The sequence below is a fragment of the Micropterus dolomieu genome, linkage group LG06 (genome assembly GCF_021292245.1).
Source record: "Micropterus dolomieu isolate WLL.071019.BEF.003 ecotype Adirondacks linkage group LG06, ASM2129224v1, whole genome shotgun sequence".
Classification (NCBI taxonomy): Eukaryota; Metazoa; Chordata; class Actinopteri; order Centrarchiformes; family Centrarchidae; genus Micropterus; species Micropterus dolomieu.
This window is the reverse complement of record NC_060155.1, coordinates 28,662,242-28,681,594: the sequence shown is the minus strand read 5'-3', so window position 1 is coordinate 28,681,594 and position 19,353 is coordinate 28,662,242. Positions and strand designations below refer to the sequence as shown.

General features: G+C 37.3%; 2 protein-coding genes and 1 long non-coding RNA gene across 3 annotated transcripts; 1 reads left to right on the top strand and 2 right to left on the bottom strand.

Moving 5' to 3' along the window:
* The first annotated feature begins 6,699 nt into the window (after positions 1–6,699).
* On the top strand, positions 6,700–15,870 carry crfb16 (cytokine receptor family member B16). Its single transcript, XM_046053010.1, has 7 exons — positions 6,700–6,736; positions 8,203–8,329; positions 11,781–11,971; positions 12,605–12,729; positions 12,967–13,114; positions 15,026–15,177; positions 15,647–15,870. Exons 1-7 carry the CDS (start codon positions 6,700–6,702, stop codon positions 15,767–15,769), a joined length of 903 nt encoding a protein of 300 aa, XP_045908966.1. The 3' UTR covers positions 15,770–15,870.
* On the bottom strand, positions 13,861–15,816 carry LOC123973131. Its single transcript, XR_006825536.1, has 3 exons — positions 15,631–15,816; positions 15,020–15,174; positions 13,861–14,113 (listed from the first exon to the last, which is right to left on the bottom strand). It is a non-coding gene; the product is annotated as an uncharacterized LOC123973131 (long non-coding RNA).
* A 1,528-nt stretch (positions 15,871–17,398) lies between the features above and the next one.
* On the bottom strand, positions 17,399–19,195 carry LOC123973126 (titin-like). The gene is made up of 2 exons (XM_046053016.1): positions 18,125–19,195; positions 17,399–17,648 (listed from the first exon to the last, which is right to left on the bottom strand). The coding sequence occupies exons 1-2, from the start codon at positions 18,451–18,453 to the stop codon at positions 17,555–17,557; spliced, it is 423 nt and encodes a 140-aa protein (XP_045908972.1). The 5' UTR covers positions 18,454–19,195; the 3' UTR covers positions 17,399–17,554.
* Between the last annotated feature and the right edge of the window lie 158 nt (positions 19,196–19,353).

The window sequence follows — 19,353 nt, the reverse complement described above, 5'->3', positions numbered from 1 at the left end:
GCCACACCTCAAATCACTTTGAAAACCATCCACCAGTCTTTGTTTTGACAGTGACAGGAGTCCGGCGTTTTCCTGAAGTCATAAAACTTCACACAGAGAGATAAACCTGATCAGTCAGAGAGACAACAGGTGAAAAGTAGCAAACTGGCACTGCAATGGGAAAAGTTCTGAGATGAAGATGTTCATGTGCTGCTAATGACTTGCTATTATTTGTTGTGTACATGGTTTGTGAGATTTTGCTAGATTAATGCTCAAGTCTGACAGGGCGACGGTGTTAGCGGGTGGTTGTTAGGTGGTAGACATAGGATCACTCTAGTGGGTTGATAGTGTTTTTGAGGTGGTGGAATGGAGTTACTAAAGGATGTTTAGATTTGATAACCAGGTTTAATGCCCACTGTGGCACCATAGTGTTCCTGTTGCTAAGGTTTTTGTTGTAGTTATTTTCATGTTGTGTTCCAGTCACAGTTGGAGGTCGTAATTTCCGAATAGAAATGTCCGACTTCCGATCTCAAAGCGTTCCAGGTTTGTGACGCCAAAAGTGAATGACAAACATGGCTGACCCTGAAAAAAGCTCAATATCTGTTTTCTAATAAACAACAAGAATTTAAAAAATATCTGTATTCTGTAAATAGTTATTTTTCTATTGTGATCAAATACATTGCTTTAAGCTCATTTCTGGTGCTGTTCAGTAAATATGTTTCAGGCTTAGTGTATGAACAAGTTCTGGTTAGTCCCGCCCAAGTCTGGTTTAAGACGCATACTTGTCAGATACAGATAATAGCAGCAAGTCCTCCAACCTAATTGACAACATAGGTTGTTTATCCATACCTCCCAAAACGTCAAATGTCAGAATTTCCTGAAGTAGTGCCCCCTACTGGTGGCGTTTGTCCATGCCTCCCAAAACGACCGATATGAGCGCTAACTACGTTACATGACCTACATCACACGACATTAAACATGTGGTTAATGTTGTGAAACGGTTTGGTTAGTTGTGGGCAACAAAACCTACTTGGTTAGGTTTAGAAAAACGTTGTGGTTTGAGTGAAAGTTAGTAAATTATGCAAGTCGTGTGACGGAACGGTATTTACTTGGTTTCACATGGGACAAATGGCGTCCTCCTAAGTGAAAATTTGGGGTTTGACCCATCCAACCACAGCATCCTACCTCTTTATACAGTCTTTCTGCCTATTTATAAGACGTCACCCGACTTCCTCCTTTGGTAACATAGTGGTCACTGTGCAAGTCTTTTTTTGTACCTAAACCTAACCAAACTTTAATCATAGCATTGTCACATCAAAAAGAGGTTTCTTTTTTAACTGACTAAATGATTTGAAAATCACAGACATTTTACATTTACATTTATTCATTTAGCTTTTATCCAAAGCGACTTACAATTGCTATTTTATGTTAGAAGACGTATGCCTCTGGAGCAACTAGGGGTTAAGTGTCTTGTGCAGGGCGCCATCACCACCCCCCAGACAAAAGATGTTGCCCTGCTACTCATTAAAACTGTGGGAGGAGAAACAGGACAAAGGCATGTTCAGAAGAAGTAGAGAAAGAATATTAAGTATTTAAGGTGTAGTTGATATTTAAGAAGCTGTGATATGTTAATAAACCAGTAAAACTTGTTCACATGTGAATTAAAGAACACAGATACTGCTTTGTTCTGTCCTGATTGTTTTTTTTTAACTACACTGTTACATAATGCCACATAAATAAATAAAGACAATGTGCAATGTACATAAATTAGAGCTTGAAAGATTAAAATGGATTTCATCAGAGCTCAAATATCAAATAATCTGTGTTAAAGGGAACTGAAACCTCAGTGGTGTTACTGCCTAATTCTTTCCTCAGTATATTCACTTTGTGTATATTTCCTCAAATTAACCAGCCAGCTGTTTATGAACACTGAGTAAAGGACGTAGGTCTACAGCAGGAAGTGAAAGAACAATAAACATGTTCATGTCCATGTAGGGAACTCCAGGTCCTGCCCTACTGTCAGAAGGATGAGTCAGATGAATCAGGAGAGCGATGATGTCTTCTAATGACATAATTCCTTCATCAGTTACTCTGAAACTGTTGTTATAAATGAATGGGTGAAATGAAAATAGAACCAACATTTCAACCACAAATCTTGAGGCTGCAGATTAAAAAATTTACAGCTGCTTCAACTTGTGTGAACACATTTTAAAATGTTTAGATATGTTGGATTTAAATAAATAAATGAGTAGAACGATTAAATTCAACAATTTTAACATTGAATAATTAATAACATTTGCTGGAGCTGCTGTTTTGTCAGTTACAGGTTGTTATTAATCTGATGGTTACACCTTGGTTTGCAGGTTGTGTGAGTTGTTCTGTTTTATAGTTTTATGGTTAGTGACAGTTAATGTTTGATTATAATAAGTCCAAAGTCTGACGCTTTGCACTCTTTCTGTCGTCTGTCGAGAGAAGCAGTAAGACAGAAATATAGAGAACTGATCAGACTGGATCACAGTTATCACAAAAGAAAAACGATGAGAAATAATTCATTATAACATCTCTACAGATTTTATCATTAAAACATGAGAAGAAAATTTTTCTTCTACATGATGCGCAAGAAACAGAACACATATTTTTGCATTTGAAGGAGAAATACACCCTAAAATTATATAATTTTTTTTACTTTCAGAGAACCATTACTACATAATAATAATTTACAACAAACAGCTGTCTTTTTTATTTATTTATTTATAAGGAAATGAATCAAAGGAGTATAGGAGGAGGTCCCAAACCCTAGACAGTCTGGAGTAACATTTAAGATGTGTGGAACATATGTTTGATCTTAAGAGGAGCATTTCTCAACCTTGAAACTCCAACTAAAAAATGGAAATAGGCAGAGACAGGAAATACAATTCCACAGTGGCTCACTTTAATATAAACACTGGCTTATTATAGTGGACAGTATCACAGCAAATAAGGTGAATATAAGTACACAATAGTAGATATATAATTATTAGCATGCATTTAGATAAAATCAATATTTACCACCACTGCAAGAAGTCTGTCTGATTATCAGCTGTTGTAGTTTCTCAGCTCTCACACTGCTGGAAAACATTTATTTATTTTATTACTAATTTAATGTTTTAATGTTGTATTTTCAGTTCTTCTTTAACTCTTTAAATGTACTTGTTGTTTTACGAGTTATTTATTACTACTCGGTGGTAATTTCATGCTGTTCTTATTTGTCCAGAAATGCAACAACAATCTTTGGAATCCTGCTTTTCCTTTCAGTGAAACTGAACACTTTTTTATGTGTGTGTGTTTTATCATCAGATTCCTACGTGTTTTGTTGAAGTGTTTTTTTTTATTATATAGTCACAATTTTTAGTACAATCAATAATATTTCAGTAAATTCTACTTTAATAACTGTGCAGGTGGAGTTTTAGTTTTCTGAACTTTTACTTTTACTCTATGGCCTAAAACGTCCTACCTATGAAGAGGGAAATAGTTAAAACGTCTGTTGGAGTCCAATGCAGAAAAAAATATGTTGCTGAAATTTTTAAGAGTTCAACCACAGACTGTAAATTAAGATTCAGACCGGATTATATTAAATTACTATATTAAAAACTGTTGGACAGAAGAGAAATGGTTCCCAGACAGCAGTCCACGGTACAAATACGTCTTCTGATTAAACTGTGTGACCTTATTGTCTTGTTGGTACATTTGGTGCCTACAGGCAAGCTTCTCCTGTTGTTGTGGCTTGAAGTTCCTTTCTTGGCCAATAAATACATGGAGTACACACAAGAACAAATGTATTGACTAGATTAGACATGGCACAACATACATATTGGCTGTTGCTCATCATTTGATGCGACAGGTGGGGGTCCCCGATGTTTTATCTAAAATAGTAAATGTGATATAAAAAAATAATTAATTAAAATTTTCAAGTATAAATGTAGTTTCTTTCTAAACAATTTATTTTTATAACAAAATGTGGATCATATACAGTAAATGTACAGCTCAACCCCTGCTTGTTAGCAACCAAGCTAAGCAAACAAGCTTTCTTTTCCCTTTTTAATTACTGTTGTTGGGCGAAATGATGTGGGACAGTGAACAAAATACCAGAGAAAGTAAACTGAACAGTAGAGAGAACTCCAAAGAGAGACCAGGATGAGAGAACATCATTTTATTTGGGGTAAACTGTTTGTCTGGCTTGTGCAGAACAAAAAAAAGGTGCTTGTTGTTAAAGAGTTAAAAAAAAAAGATACAAAACAGAAAGCTGTGAAGAATCAGCCACAGATACCAGCAGCTCTGTAGTCCTGGTCCCATTCCAGAGCTCATTAAGTGTGTTAAGAGTTTAACCTGTCAAATACAGCTGACAGCTTACGCCCCGAGGGAGCTGACAACAAGTTGGACCTGCTCTGCAGCCCAGAATCCATCCTCTGCATCTGGACACACCGGCTCTGATCTGCAGATCTGGGGCAGATCGCAGTGACGCTCACATGGCTTCTGCTTTCGCCATGTCAAACTGCTCTTCATGTGTTCGGAGGCTGAAATAAACTCTGACAGAAACCACAGACTCTGGACTATGTGGATCCTAAACTGAGAGACTTATTGGAATATTATCCCCATCCTTACAGTGGATTTAAGTCTTTTTACTCACTTCTTGGATGAGCAGGTTTTCTTTGACTTATTTCTGGAAAGTAGGGGAGAGTGGGGTATGTTGTCACACTTTTTACACTGTCTATTATTTGCTGAACACCGTACATCACAATGGTACAAATTTCATAATAAATGAAAGAATGAAGTCTTGGTCACATATTTTGTATTCATCACATCTTCATATCTTATCTCATTACGGAGTTGTAGACTGTTGAATTGAGAGTGTGCACTTTTTGCCCCATTGGCAGGTAAGACACAAGTCACACTGGACTATCAAACAATTAAAAATACAACTACTCAATTGTGAATATTGATTTTATATATTAAATTTAAAATTCATACCAGCACTAAAAAAAAAACAATCATGACTAGTGAATCTGGAAAATCGGTCCTTTCAATCAAAACAATTATAATAATTCAATGGAATGCTGCAAATAACTTGCATAAATATTGAAAGGGGGCCTGTTATGCTTTTCTGTATTTTCTATCATATCTATTATGTTACAGTGTCAGATGTTCATGTTAAATGTGGCCAACCTTCTAAAATAAATGAGGTAAACATATTAAAAGAAATCCCTGTGAGCCAAAACCTCAGAATTTTGTATTTCCATTGCTCTGAATGCTTCGGTTTGTCAGTTTTTTCTACTCTCAGTTACTTATGATGTCATACGGAGATGGTTTTTAATATATTTGTGCACAATCCCATCCTCCTGGCAACTGCTACGCTCAGTCTGTCTACGTGGATCACACTAAATGACCAATGTTTATTCCAAATATAGTTTTTTCCCCAGTCTCATTTAGATGCACTGTGTTTGTTGCCATCTTGGGCCATAGACTTAATTTAAAATCTCGGACACAAAAATGGCAAGTGATATTGTTGGTGAATACCGCTCAGCACAGGATGACACGTGTTTTCATGCAAATCATTCAAAACAAGAACTACATTATAGCGCTGGAAATGCAGGGTAATAGATATCCTTTAACTTCTTGACAAAACAGATGTGGTAACACTAAATGCAACTAATGTGCATTTTTGTGGACATCTGTATCTGACTAATCAGAGTCACTTTTCTTGCACATATAAATTGCCTGGCCTGAGGTGCAAGCATCATGGGCCCGTTTGTTGCATTTCACACACTTCATCCACATACTTTCTGAAATTCTGTTGATCATTTCTAACAATCTCAATTTCTTTCTTCCTTCCTTTAAAACACATTTCCTCATTGCAATTACAAATAAATTAGTTTAATTTTTTTGTCTACTATCCTTGTTGCCTAACTAAATTAATAACTGTATGAAGTAGTGTGTGTGTGTGTGTGTGTTTGTCTACTAACACGCTACATGCCTACAATATGAGACTGTATATTCCCACAGGCACATACACACTACATCATACAGTGTCATGAATTCAGTCTTGTCTAGTTCAGAGATAGGCCTGCTGCTGTAAACTAGACTGTATAATCTATTTACAGTATCATTTAACACTGGTGTCAGAGGTAATTACACAATTTCACACTTTTTCTTGGGCACGTCACATGTGACGACTTGCCCCAAAGTCATTAAGACAACTTGCCCCAAACTGACATGTGTGCTAATGTTGGCTAAATCTCAAGGTTAGATCAACATAGCACTTCAGCTTAAGTATCAAAATTCTCTCTAAATTGTTCAAAATTATCATTTTGAACATTGATTCCTAACAAAGTTGGATTGCATAAAATAAAGTAAGTGCAAATGTTTTACTTTTGAAAGAAGAAAATATAAAAAATGTGCTCACCTCAGATTAGAGGCACCTTGACCACATGTGAACAGGAAGTTGAACATAGAAAAAGAAGTCACACAAAGTGGCCATATGATTTTTGACATAGAGCTTCTAGTGTTGGAGTTATGAGCAGTGTGACAACTTACACACGAGACAACTTACCCCGCTCTCCCCTACTCTGTTGTGTTCTGGGCCCGTTTGCATGCAGGTCACTGGTGGGATTTGGACATGGTGGATCTGACGTGGTGAACTCTCAGACCATGACACTGACACGCATTGCGAGTCTGCTGATGGTGATGATGATGGTGATTGTTCTGCTGGACTACACAAACTGTGAGTTCACTTTCCCTCCCAGCTGATACAGATCCAGTAGAATCTGTCTCCCTTACTACACTTTTGAGGACATGTTCTACACTTGTATAGTTTTTTGTTATTAATATTCCCCTCAGTCAAGCAGTGGTGGAGGAAGTACACAAATCCTGTACAAAGTAATAATAATAATAATAATCTTTATTTGTAGAGCACTTTTCAAAAACAAGTTACAAAGTGCTTTAACAAATGTAAAGACAATAATATAAAAACAATACAAGATAAAAGCAAGAAAAAGTACACATACCCTTGCTAAATATTGCTCCACTAAAAGTTGAAGTCTTCAGTTTACTTTAGTCAAAGTCCAAAAGTACCTGCTTTTAAAAATATTATCAAAAGTAAAAAGTACTATTTGTATGGTTATATTTGTGAGGGGCTGCTGACATGACAAACAGTTTAAAAGTAAAGTAAGCTTTACTGTTGAAGTAAACTTTACTCTTTATTAAACACTGGTGTTCATTATAAACCTTTTAAATAATAATTCTAGTTACTCAGTTATATGTGTGTGTCAGTGGTGGACAAAGTATTCAGATGTTTTACTTAAGAAAAAGTACTAATACCACACAAGCTGAAAGTCCTGCATTGAAAATGTTACTAAAGTAAGAGTATGCAAGTATTCAGGAAAATGTTCTTCATTGCAGAAAGAAAAATGTCCTTATAGTACTTACTACTATACTATTGTATATTAATATTATTACTCATGCATTGATGTAAAAGTAGGATTTTACTGTTGTAATTGTTGAGCTGGAGCTCATTTTAACCATTTTGTGCAACTTATGATTATTTTCATTATAGATTAATCTGCTGATTATTTTCTCAATTAATTGACTTTTGAAATTCTGCAAATAGTGAAAAATGCTGTCACAGTTAGCCGGAGCACAGAGTGACACCACAATGCTTGCTTTGTCTACCCAACAGCACAAAGCTCAGAATTATTACAAATAAATTAAAATAGTCAAAATCAGCAAATCTTCACATTTGTGAAGCTGAAACCATGAAATGTTTTTACATGAAAAATGTCTTAAACGATCAAAGTCGTTGTCAGTTTCTTTCAGTGTCAGTCAGTAATAATTGTTTCGGCTGCACCTAACCCAACTAAACATCATATTTTATAAACGCTTCATGTTTTGCATGTATAAAGTTTAATTTGTAGTAACTGAAGCTGTCTGATAGATGTAGTGAAGTAAAAAGCACTATATCTCCCTCTGAGATGTGGAGTACAAGTAGAAAGGGGCATGAAAAGAAAATACTCAAGTAAAGTACAGGTACCTTAAATTTATACTTAAGTGCAGTACTTGAGTAAATATATTTAATTACTGTCCACCACTGCAGTTAAGTCCCGCTGACAGTAATAACTGTGCTTGCTTCCCCTTTCTCTATCATCTGATTTCTGAGACAAGATTTTAAATATGAGCTCATTGTGTCAACAGATGTTTGGATGCTGCCGACTCCCAGCGGAGTTTCAATGGAGTCTGTAGACATGATACACGTACTGAAGTGGCGCCCACTGCAGGAGCCCTGCAGCACTAGAGTCCTTTACTCTGTTCAGTTCCAGGGGTAAGTCACAGACACACACAATACTTCACCGGAAATTAATCTTTAACATCACGTCTATCTGTTTTTTAGATGTATATCCCTCCTCCAAGGCTGCTATCAGTTCACAGTAATTTATTTTGACTCAGTCCCACAAACGCCTGCTGTCCCAAATACTCGCTAAAGCACCACATATGGATTCATCCGCTGCTGAAAATAGTCCCCAACAAATGCACTTTGATTAAAAACTACGGTGAGCAGCTGTTTTTAAACATGATACTATATATTTATGAGGTGTTTTTAAAGATTTACATCGTCATTAGGAAGCCGCAAGCCACAGTCAGGAAGTCAGACAGTACTTAGAGATACTTTTTTTTTTTTAAATGAAAATGGCTGATAAAAAGAAAAACATTTCCTTTAATGCACAATAATCACGATAATGAATGTTGGTATGTCGGTCTTTTCACCAACTCAACAACTACTGAAGAATTGTTAGCTGACAACTTATAATTTTACCAAATAAATATATATATTTATGTACAAAATAACAGAAAAATAAAAACATGCATTGAAAAGAATATTAAAATTATTAATAGTTAGTTTTAGTATTTAGTTTTTTATTTATTAGCAGGGGGTGTTATTTAGTAAATATTTATAAGACTAGAGGAGTTAGATAAACAGGGATGACAGCTGGACCACGGCATACAGATGAAACTGCCTAAATTGGCCATTTGCTGCCTGAAAAGATGTAGATATGAGGTTGGGTCAAGCTGCAGAGCGTCTGCTGTTTGTCTGAGTGAGAGAGGAGTTAAAGGCAGAGACAGAGATTTATGATGCCACAGCAGCGCCGAATAAAGGGTCCGTACATAACTTAACATTGGGCTTCCAATGGGAACACTCACCCAAACTTTGGCACATTTTACAGTGTAAAAAAGAAAGAAAAACAGAAATATGCCCATCACCTGTCTTAATGATAATCAAGAGGAGCGTCTGTTCTCTGTGAACCAGTGGTGATGCATCGACACTGTCAACATCATGTCAGCTGTCAGTCACAGAGAGGAAGTTTTAATTAACTCTCAGGGACATTCCCGCGGCTGTTGTGAAGTCCTGTTTTGAAGTTAGTTCTGTGCTCTCGTATCGGTATGTCGGTATGTCGGTATGTCTGTCGTTTCACCAACTCAACAACTACTGTTGGATTGTCTTTAAGTTTGGTTCAGACATTCATGGTCTCCTCCTACTGACTTTCTGCAGATGTTTCCTCTACAGTCACCATTAACTCTGTTGAAACATCTCAACAGCTATTGGATTTATTGTCATAAAATGTGCTGCAGACCTTCATATTCCCCTCAGGATCAACTGTAACTATGGTGATCCTTTTTTCATTAAGTGCCATCAGCAGGTCACATGTTGATGTGTCCAATAGGCCTACTTTGATACCAAAAAGTCATAACATTGCCATAGGCCTCAGCTGTGCTAACTGCTAATTAGCAAATGTTAGTGTGCCAACACACTAAAAAAAGATGCTGAACATCAGCATATTTGAAACCCACTAGAATGTAAAATAAAGTTCTGTGTAATTGAACAATACCTGCAGAACAATACCTAACTGTTATTCTAAGACGGTGTATCTGTAGCGGTTAGTAGTAAACTGTGATAAATGTCACCTAGCAGGTAACAGCCCCACCTGTCAGCGTACGAACGCTTGATTTCATTTTCACTGAACTGCAGTAAAAAGAAAAACACTGAGAGAACAATAAGGAGTCCACTCCTGTGAGTCATGTACAGCAGCAGTGTGTGTTGTGACAGAGGTTTGCAGGGTGTGGTACACAAGTTCAGGTAATTATTATGACACAACAGCAGCTCATCTGCTGCATCAGAAGGATTTAAACCTGCTGTAGGGCTACTTTATACTGTTTATAACACGTTTCCTACAACTCATGAAAACATTGAAACTTCTGACACAAAAATCTAGACAATCGCTCAGAGGGCAATAGGAGTTTTATAGAAATGCAGTTTGAAGTGTCATAGTGTAAATGATGCTAAAACATTAAAGCAAACTGGAGCATGCTCTCCTCAAGCAGCGTCATGTATACCTGTAGCATTGTCTCAACCATATCACCAGTAAAAATGGATATGGATAATAATTCTACAAATTCAATGCAGATTTTTTTATTTATTTATTTTATTTCTCTACAATATGCAGTTAGGCACTGGAAGCCCCTTAGTGTCATAGTTTGATGCACCTGGGAAAGCCCTGTAGCACCGTGGCAGAACGCTAACAGCTGCTGTACAATTTAAATAACAAAAAAGTCAGAGTAAGAAGGTAGTTGGGATGGATGAGTGGCCCAAAGACTGGACTTACATCCAGGAGACTGGTTTCCCGTGTGAAACAAAAGTCATTGATTGTTTTTAATTAGGCGCCGTAGGTTTCGTAAGTTGCTTAAGTTAAGTCACGAAAGTAACGTTGTTATTTTAACCCCAATAACGATTAAACAACTAACCAATTAGCTTTGGTGCCTAAACCTAACCAAATTGTGATATTTCACAACATTAACCACCTGTTTTACTTTGAAAGTCCAACCGGGAGTTGCATATTTATTCTTGCTAACTTGACCATGTAGACCTACAGGTCCAAAAACGACGCTAAAGGGTACCCAGGGCGTCCATATATGTGACCTGACTTCCTGTCTGTGGCTCTCAGCTACAAGTCCATTGGTTCCTCCTGACGTAAAACTTCAAAAACACTTCACTTATATAGATATATACCTGAGGGAATTATCACCAACTCTGCAGCTCCCATCAGCTCTTCCAATTCAAATATCAATATCCTTCAGCTTGGTTTTTTACAGCCCACAACTTTCCTGTTCTGGGGAGAAAGCTATAAAAAGCCACTTAGCCATTTAGCAGCTTAAGAGCCAGAACATTGGCTGGACCAAAGGCTCTGTCACCTAGGTCAGTACCTAATGTCTGGCCCAGAGCAAAGTGATGCATAATTCGGCTGAGTCAGTGAACTCTTTTAAGTCCCCTCTTAAAACATACTTTTATAGGAGAGCCTTTCCCGATCTTATTTGACTTTATTTTATCCCTTTTATTTTATTCTATTTTACTTATTTTATATTTATCTTAAACGTGTATTTTAGTCTTTTCAATGTTGTCTTGCTTTTATCTTGTATTGTTTTTGTATTATTGTCTTTAGACTTGTTAAAGCACTTTGTAACTTCTTTTTTGAAAAGTGCTCTACAAATAAAGATTATTATTATATTATTATTATGTTTTGAGGAACAGAGATCCTCTCCCTGAACACTCAAGGAGAGGAACAGCAAGAAAGGAATATAATAAAACAATTCCACAGCTCTGACCTAAACACATGTGGACAGACAGAATAAGAAAATGTTAAGGAAAAAACAATATCTAGATACATAATAGAAGTACATACATAAATGATTAAAGCACTCACACAGTCTTTGTCTATCAGAGAGTTTGAGCTGAAGTTCCTGAACGGCAGCTGGGTGGATGCTCCTGAGTGCCAGCAGACTCCTCACACTTACTGCGACCTGACCTTTGACCTGGGCTCCGACTCCGACTACAACATCCGCGTCAGAGGGCAGTGCGGGTCTCAGCTGTCGCCTTGGACCACACTCAGCCGACCTTTCAACCGCAGAGACAGTAAGATGCCAAACAGGTTTTCAATCCTGCAGAAACACAGCTGCAATTTCACATTGTGAGGAGGCCTGCAGAAGAAAGTTTAATGTTTGTCACAGCCAGACCAGAGTTGACAAGATATCTGTATTCAGTTTAAGTCAGACTGCTGAGAAATGCGATTATCTGGTCTGTCAGTGGTACTTTACATGTTCTAATGAAAGGCATGTGCACACTAATGGCTAAAGTGGCTCGAGCTGCTTCCCCTGTGATCTCTTTAGCTGAAGTGCCCTCCCTGCAGTTGGGGTGACAGTGTGTCAGGTCCTGCTTAGGCATATGAGAGATAACGTTGGGTGTAGGGATAATAAGGTTGGGTTCAGGTTAAGGTAAGCTGAAACACATCAACAGAGAAACAGACTTTGACATAACAAAGAGTTAACTCTCCATTAAACGGGAAAGTTGCTGTCCTTGTATTTGTGACAAAAACCCAAAAGGCTAAAAGAAAACCAGAAGTTGCTCATCAATAAAGATGTTTGCTTGTCACACAAGTTGTGTGGATGTTTGTGTGTTTGGAGTATGTAGTAATCTGGCTGCCGTGTGTCTCAACAGTAAAGGTTTCTAGAAAATGAATAAATGAATAAATGTGTCTTATCCCGGCAGCGGTCCTGAGGGCACCAGAGATGGTGGTGTCGGCGGTGGGCGATGCCCTTCAGGTGTCGTTCGACAAGCTTCCTCTCACTGCTATCGTCAGGGTGACGGTGTGGGAGAGAGGTGACGAGCAGGAGGTGAGAGTTTACTTCACATTTTTATTCCTGTTTTTTCTCTTCTTCCCTTTGTTGTTTTTGTTTCTACATTTGATCTTGTATTTCTTCCATCCTCTAAATATCCTGCCCTTCCGTCTTCTTTCTTCCTTCTTGTCCCTTCATCTCATATTTTGCAGTATGCATTTCATTGTCTTGTGTCATTTAAATAAAGTTGTTACTCCTGTGCATGTTTTCTCTCTCTCTCTCTCTGTCCTTCAGGCTGATGTGTACATGATGCCAGCAGAGGAGAACATGCTGCATATCGCAGCCCTGCAGGAGGGAGCAGAGTACTGCGTCAGAGCTCAGACCATCCTGGACACACATCTCCACAGCAGCAGCTCTGACACCCACTGTGTGTCCATCACAGGTACAGGAAAATACACATGAACACACACATTTGTTCCTCTATCCCTGTTGGGACATCTCATTGACGGAATGCATTCCCTAGCCCATTACCCTAACCATCACAACTACATGAACCTCAACCCTAACCTTGACCTAATTGTAACCTGAAACCAAGTCTTGACCCTCAAAAGCGTCTTTACCTGTGGGGACCTCAATTTCAAATTCAAAAAGTCCCCATAGTGTACATTTAGGTTAAAGTCCCCACAAGGATATAAAAACATTAAACACATACATTCACACACATGTTTGTACATCTTTACTTGTGTCAACCTTTGACATAGTATGTGTCACTTTACAAAATCGACCTTAACTTAAAACATCCTCACTTTCAATGTTTTTACTTTCCTAAAATGTCCTAACTTTCAAAAACTGTTTCACTCCAAATTAATGCTTTTCTTAAATGTCCTCGTGTTAAAAAATTCAAAAAAATGTCGTTACTTTCTACAGTAACCTCAATTTTCAAATTATTTTTCAATGCATAAAATGTCCTCTCTTTCCAAGAATGTCTGCACCTTACAAAAATGTTCTCGGAGCTTTTGTTCCCCAAGTCCCTTACAACAATGAGAGACAAACAATCAATAATCTGCTTTCTTAATTTCAATGATTTTATTTAAACATACAAAAAGTGCTATACATGAAAAATGTGAAAAATCAATATTGTGCTTAGGAAAATAATAAAATAGAATGAAAAGATAAGAAATAGAGATAAAATTTGTGATATTGATCCTCTTTAGGCCTGAACTCCCTGGTGGTGTTTCCCCAGGAATATTTAGCCTTAGTCAACAGTAACATACATTTGGAAGATACAGTGAATGTTAAGGATTACGATTAAGATTAAATTGATGTTCGAAAGAATTTTAGTATTTAAGAACGTTTCCTCTAATCCCTTATAAAGGACATTAAAAACACCATCATTGGTCATTCTCTTTGTGAGATGATGTTTCTCAATCCTCTTTGGGGTCTCTAAAGTCTTATTTTCTGTTGCAGCTATGGTGTCACAGATAATAACCTGTTATCTCCACAGAGAAATGAAAAAAGAAAGAAACATATTCAGTCAATACACACACACATTTCAATGATAAATCTTTTCCTATGTGATAAATGAGAAAACATTAACAACCTTAAACCTTTAATCCCTAACCAGACATTTAACTACTACTTTACTGAGGCTTCAGTGAGGCCTCTTCATGCAGATGTGTAGTTTCCCTGCACAGCCACAGGTCTACATACTGCTTTCATCCTTTAGGTTATGTTAAATTTCATTATATCACAGTTACATGAGATGATTGATTTTATCAGACCCCCTTTTATCTCCCATGGCTCAGAGTTGACCCAAACCAAGGAATTTTTTCTTTCCTTCTCTTAGTACTAGTTCATGCAAGTCAGTGTGACCTGGCATTTCCCTGTTTTGTTATTCATGTAGCCGGTTCCTTGCCAAGCAGCCGCATTCTGCCAGTATCTCGGTCTACTGTGAACGTATTGTTTTGGCAAAACAATTACAGACATTAGAGGTTTCTAAATCAGTAGAGGAATGGTTTCCTGTAATGATTTAGCTGATATCATTTTCATGCAGTTAATAACTAGATGTCAAGTGGCATTTTCTCACATTACTTAAATCATTTATTTATTGTATCAAAACTATTTATTGTTTTTTGTAGTTTAAACTTCCAAGAACGTAACTGCCACCACAGTGTCACCACTTTAAGATCTCATACTGGAGTTTAATTTCAGAATTGTTTTGATCAGAAAATAATAACTGACTGTTTATCTTTTAAGTGCTATAAAATCCCAAATGATCCAGTTTGTAAAAGTATTATTATTAATTGAAGAAACACTCTGGGTTCAAACAGAAACTTTCATAATTCACCTGCAGGTCCAGACGCCACATGGAAGAGTCCAACCACTGCGACGGCGACTGTGATCATCATGGCGGGTCTCCTGTTCGCTGTATTCTGGTTCATCGCTCACTGCCGTCCAGAAGCCTGTCAAAAGTACTTCCAGAAAGAGCCACTGCCCCGCCCACTGGTAAATAATCAGAAAATCATGATACCTGAATAAAAATACACTTATCATACAACATACTTTGGATTATTAGCCCAATTATGTTTATTTCAAAAACATACTTTGGGTCTATACTTCTTTTCAAACTAATTTTTTTACATTGTTTTTGTCATAGTATTGGAGTTTATATCTGTCAGTATTGTTATTGTTTCTAGAATATTATTTAACATTTTAACGTGATAGTAAGGCTTTTCATATTGGTATCCAGACAGATACTTACAGTTTTGCCAATAATCTGTCAGAATGTGGGATTCAAAATCATAAATATATGCCCTTGTCAGTTCATTTTTGGCTATTTAATTTTGTTTTATTCATACGTTTACATTTCACTCAATGTAAAGATCAATTATTTAATTCTCTCTTATGTAATTCTTAAAATATTCTAGTATATCAGATGAAATGTGTGATGAAACTTACATGTCCACTGTTGCAGCAACCTGATTGGGATATTCAAATTCCGATGTACCCTAAAGAGGCGGAGCTTTATGAGCAGATCGGTGTGGTGCCGAGAGTCGACCCCCACGAGCTGAGGAGCTCAAACCTTGAAGATTCATGACACATCTGAAGGGGGTGAGGTGTGTGGTGCATTCAAATGTTATGGGAGAAACTGGAACAAGCAGAAGAAAAAAAAACAACTGGATGAAACGATTAAACGAGTGACAGAAAATGTTTCACCAGTACTGCAGACCAGGTTTGTGGCCTAACTTGGTCAGACCACGGGCCTCTGAGGATTCTCGTTTAATGATAATAGTCAACTAACCTTTGGAGGGCAACCTGAAGACTTTATTCCCAAGACCAACCACAGCATCACTCGCTTCAGCAAATGTCCAAAATCACGTTGAGAACGGGTTAACAAAATGTCAGCACAGGAGGTCTCTGATAGCTACATTTCTGGTTATTTCCTCTTTTAACAGTGACCATGATCATCCCCAACCTTTAAATTCATAAATGTATTAAGTATAATTTAACATTGTTAAAAGTCAATTTTACTCAAGTGGCACATTCCAGGTTACCTATCTAGGGAATGCCCAGAAATACAAAGTCCATTTTGAACCATTATTCACTGTGAAAACTGACTTGCATGTTCTGATTCTGTCTGGCGGCACTTGTAGTGTTACATGTTTACATTTTGATGTTGGTGTTTTATTGTATTTATAGTGTGTGTTTATTTTTTTTACATAAATCCTGATGAAGTGATGTGAACCAGTGTGTGTGTGTGTGTAATTCAACATGTTAAAATGGCAAAAACAATACAAAACCAAATCCTAGATAAATGAGTTCAACACTGAATCAAAATAACCATTTACAAAAAACGTTATTTTAATGCATAAACAGATTTTTGTTTATTAATAAGTTTTATAAGTTACACAGAACACAGTTCTTGAGTTTCCATTTTGTTTGATCATGATTAGGATTTAGAAGTTATGAGAAAATCGTCTCATAATGTGGTGCCTCATATCTTGTAGTAGTGAGACTATTTTACTACAGGTAGAAAAACTACAACACGTGGGCATATGGAAGTAAAACAGTAAAAACAAACAGTGTAATTATCTACACTAATTAAAGATTCAGTGTGTAAGTTTTAGTGCCATCTAGTGGTGAGGGTAGCAAATTGCAACAAACAGCTCACTGCATTCACTTGGTTCTTGGACAAAATAATTATTTTATAATAAATATATGAATTCTAATGGCAATTGTAAATTCATCAGTAAAAAAACTAACTTTGTACTTTTTCTTCATGAGGCTGTACATTATATCAGTTTAATTTCTAAATCCAACAATAAAAAGGCTGTGAAACTGTCAACATCTTTTGTAATATATAATAATTTTATTATAGTTTTTATTTGTGTCTTCTTATATATTTGTATACTGTGCTGTGTACACTTTATTTCTATTTTTCTCTTTTTTTAAGATTTAAGGAGAGAAAAAACATTTTTTTTATTCCGACCCCACATGAATGCACCATCAGTCACCGCTCACCCTTTTCAAGCGCATAGGAGAAGCTACGGTGGCCGACACGCTCTGTCATCTGTGCTAAATAATACGTGTGGTCCATTAGTCCAAATTTTACTTTTTTCTTACTTTAATAAACCACACGACTACCACTACTACTAATTCATATATATATATATATATATATATATATATATATATATATATATATATATAATAGCAGACTGGATCAATTTTCTTTGCTACGGCTTTATTTGCAACAGGACCTTTTTTGTACTGTAGGCACTGAGATCAAACTTTTGATTTCCCTGTAGGTTCAGATGCTTGTAAGAGGCTAACCTTTATTACTGTGATAATTATATCAGGCCACCTATTTGCTGTGTTTCCTTCACTGCTGTCCAGTTGCATGACCATCCCCTTCGTCTGCCCCGTCACTGACTGATGGGTCACCAGGGACAGAAGGTGGTGGTGGAAAGTGCCTCCTGAAATTATAAATAAATAAACACAGTCAACACAATTTGGCCACAACACAATTTCTGCTGGATTTGGGGAAGTTTAACTAAAATATCAGTTAGTTCTTATCCAAAAATCCTATTGTTTGAAAATATAACAATAAAGCATAAATCTAACCTTTGTTGTGATTATCATGTGACCAAAGTTCACATTTAGGAAATGATGAAATGATGAAATGATGAAAACTTAAAATAAAATAAAAAAATACCCAGATAGGTAGCCACAGCCAACAAATCCCTTATAAATTTCTGCAAAGGGAGTTGAAGACGTGCCAACTCAGAGACACATGGAGAAGATTAATGCTGATGCATTAAAAAAAAAAAAAAAACACACATTAGCTGTTTTCTTTGAGCTGCAGTCATTTTCTAGTGCTTTCATTCAGTTGTGCTTATTTTCACGGTGATGTTTTTACATAAATGCATTTAGTATCTTTATAAGTCCTTACCAGTGTGGAAGAGGCGGCCCTGGAATGTTTATCGTGGCTTCATTGGCCGGCCCAACACCTGCTGAGGTCACTGCTCTGCATCTGAACATATACTCTGTGTTAGGACTCAGATGGCTCACTGTGACTTCTCCAGCTTTTGATGCTGTCTCTTGTTGCCATCCATTCTCTCCTCTGACACAGTACTCTACAGAGTAGGAGGTGATGTTCTCTGCTCCAAATCTGGGCGCAGAAATCTTCAGTGTCACACTGTTGTGCTTTATGTCACTTGCTGTTACCGCTTTGATTTTCATTTTCATAAATGTAGATGCTTGAGCCTTTCTGTGTCTCATTTGTTAATCCCACTGTCAGGAACTTTATGTTCTTGTTCTCCTTGTTGGCCTCTGCAAAGTCACTGAAGAGCTTTGCTTTATTCCTCATTGCATCTGTTATTTCTTTTGAGGTGAACAATTGTTCCTTCTCTACATCTTGAGGGTCGTCTGGTTCGGGTGTTTGTTTTAAGTAGTTAGATAAAGCTGAGAGGTACGGTTCAGCACTTCCCAGGGAGGTGAAAACAAAACACACAGCATGATCTGCACTGAGGGTTTCTTCACTAAGAACATTCTGAGAGGGGACGATCTTGGTGTTTTTCATCATGTTGGTTAAAGACATTAAGGTGTAGACTTCTCTCTCTTTACAGTCCATCCACTCGTTCAGGTCTTCTTCAGGATCTCTGCGAACACAGCCTCCTCTTCTCCTCCTCCTCGGATTGATGGGAGTATCTTTGCCAAGTTTTGCTGAAACTCCAGCTTGAACTCTTTGTGCCAATCTGGGAGAACTGCTGCTGTGCGGTGGTTCTCAGTGCATCATTGCACCTCATTTTCAGCTCCTTCAGAACAGCCTGAGCTTCATCTATTAACACAGCACTTATCTGACAGACGAGTTTTGCAGCAGAAGAATCCAGATGTATCAGGGTCAACAACCAGACCTTCATTGGTACAGCGTTTTCTCCGTTTGCTCCCAGCAATCTTGGCAGGCTTTGATCGACTTCTACTGCATCCTGAAAGGATGTTGGAGTTTTATCAAGTAAGAAGTCTCCATGGAATTTGCAGGAGAATTTCTCAACCTTTTTGATGTCTTTGTCCTCCAGTTTCAGGGAACCACCCCCCTCTATCCCAACAGTGGGAATCTTGTTGATCACTTTCAGGTAGCCTTCGATGTGTCTTGATAAGTTTTGTCATCAGATACATCAC